Source organism: Halyomorpha halys, unplaced genomic scaffold (assembly GCF_000696795.3).
Source record: "Halyomorpha halys isolate HHAL.00 unplaced genomic scaffold, Hhal_1.1 Scaffold941.1, whole genome shotgun sequence".
NCBI lineage: Eukaryota > Metazoa > Arthropoda > Insecta > Hemiptera > Pentatomidae > Halyomorpha > Halyomorpha halys.
In genome coordinates, this window is record NW_027114095.1 from 124,588 (window position 1) to 127,240 (window position 2,653).

The window sequence follows — 2,653 nt, forward strand, 5'->3', positions numbered from 1 at the left end:
AACTATTTTTATTTCTCTTTTGACCGCAACCCTGACCATCTCCCTATATATCAATTTTTACGGTCAACTATACATACATATATAGAACATTTACATATACATCATTCATTCAAAATTCATTTACATATACATCATTCATTCAAAATTCATTTACATATACATCATTTTAATTTGTGTCATTCCTTTTTATATCGTTTTTCATACAACTTTGTGTATATATTCTTTATAATCTTTTCTCAGTTAATCCCGATGAAGCCCTGCAAAATGGGATGAAACATTGGTTAATAGTAAATCGTTTTTCTCCCATTTGTGTACCTTTCTTTACCACTACCCTGACCATCTTCCTACAAATACAATATTTGTTGTTAAATTAAAAGTCTTTAAATTATATTTTTTACAAATTTGATTGATAAATATAGATTAAACTATTAATTAGAAATAAAAATAAAAATTTCACCTATCAATGTGTGCCTTCTAAATCAGAGATATACAAATAATCAAATATCTTAGTAACAGCAATATACTTATAGTTGATTACTTTAGCCAAAATTATCAACAAAATTTATATAATAAATTACAAATAATTGGAATATAATAGGAATAGTGGAAATATAAAATGTTCAATTGCAATTTTTTTAATTATAAAGTTGTCAATAAGTTTCATAAAATTTAATAATTGTCACATTAACAAGAATTTTAAGAAAAAATACATTCTTAAAAATTCGTTGGACTGTTTTAGATTCCATTACGGTGCCATGTCCTGGAAACTTACAATGCCCCATCTATAGAGAACCGCTTTGCACAGACTATCGTTATATGATAGACTGCTGCTGCAACAGCAATTAAACAGCTAATGTATGTATTTATGATAGCACATTCAAATATTAATAATCAATTGCATTTTTAAGGTTATGGAAGTAATGTTTTTCGATTAAATTCCTGATCAAGAAATTACTGTTAATTCTTAGATTGTCTGCACTAGGAGGAGATGATCAATCGGAAACTATCACTCTATTTTTCAGTGTAACATTTTTTGATCAAAACTTTGTTCAAATTGACAATTAGTTTACATTATTTTCCACTAAATATATTTAAAAAGTAACCTCGATTTTGGAACCTACCTATGCAGTATGTTATATTTATTTATTTGTTATAACAATAAAACAAGTCCTGATAAAATAAAAGGTTACATATTGACTGCAACAAATAACTAATAAAAAGATAAATAAAACAAAATTGAACTTATGTATAAATTAAATAACTAACTTAATTTAAAAAAATAATAGAACTTTAAAGCTTAAAAATAATTTAAACATGCATAAATGTAATTTACAAGATACATAAAGACTCAAGAAACATACATGAAATATAAATATAAACTTTTAAAACTATTAATAACCTAAGAAACATAAATAATCAATTTAAAATTTTTGTACTACAGAAAAATTAATTACAAAGCGATAAAAATCAACTTGTAATATTTATTTTTTGATTAAAAGTGTACAAAAAAGTCAAAAACATATCACAATCAATTTGATTTTCTTTGAATTTTATTAATAGAAGAATAATTAGTATAATTATTTTGAATAAAAGGAACATTAAAGTCTTTTGAATGTCTCACATCATGAACAGCAATAATAAAATTAATGAATTTAAAAAGTTCTGGGATGTTAATTTTAAAATTTGACAATTTCTGTAGCAATACAAGGTCACTGTTTGCTCTGCTAGTGGAAAGATATCCGAAATTCAATTGTTAAAAAAAAACAGATATTAAACTTAAGAAGTGAGGTTTAATTTCCAGTTAATGAAACTTTTGAATCAGTGCTGGACATTTTTAGTATAGTTTTTTTTCTTGTGATTAATATATTCTTTTAACTATAATATAACATTATAGTATATATTATATTTGTTCAAAATTTGTGTTCCAGTTGTTCTTTTAAGACAGATATTTTGATTATGAAATATGCTAAAATGATAACTTAGAACCACAAAACTTAGAGCATTGAAAAACAACTTTATAACAGCATTGGGTTCTGATAACTAATATTTTTGGTCGATATGAGTAGTGCTACTAAATTCGCAATACATACTTTGATTTAATAAGCTGAAATTATCTAATAAACGTCCTTTTACACGATATAGTTCTTTGATAAAAGTGGGCTTGTTAAAGTTCTTGATAAAAAGAAACTTACTTATGTAAAAGGGCCTTCAAACAATTTTATAGTTCCAAAAATTTGCAAACTTGTTAGTTTTATGGGATAAACAAATTTCACTCCTTAAAATTAATCCCTAGTTTTAGTTAATATTTTTATTTTTTGTTCCTCACGATTTAGATCTTTTCATTTATAATTCTTATTATTTCAGAAAGGATTCCTTACCTGTGTGCATTAGATACTAAATGTCCAGTTGCTCTGAACAGACTGTGTGATGAATTTGACTATATCATTGCTTGCTGTTGTCCTGAAGGTATTCGGCCTGACCCCATATCTGACAGCGATGTCCGTTAGGATAAGATGGGTGTATTTCATAAAATGTATATATTAAATAGTTAGGTTAAGTGCTTTGAGTATTAATTAGTTTTAATATATTTTATTTATAATTTTATAAAGGAAAATAAATCAAATGTTTGAAAATATTTTTTTTAATCTAGTTG

The 2,653-nt window shown here is 25.0% G+C and overlaps 1 protein-coding gene across 1 annotated transcript in view; it reads left to right on the top strand.

Annotated features, from left to right (window-relative positions):
* The window catches only part of LOC106687282 (uncharacterized), a gene marked incomplete at its 5' end in the record, with an annotated part of 5,954 nt that extends 3,309 nt beyond the window's left edge, over positions 1-2,645 (top strand). Inside the window, one exon of the mRNA XM_024362821.2 lies at positions 2,365-2,645. Coding sequence (XP_024218589.2) covers positions 2,365-2,507 — 143 coding nt within the window. The remainder of the gene's footprint in view (positions 1-2,364) is intronic.
* Positions 2,646-2,653: the final 8 nt, after the last annotated feature.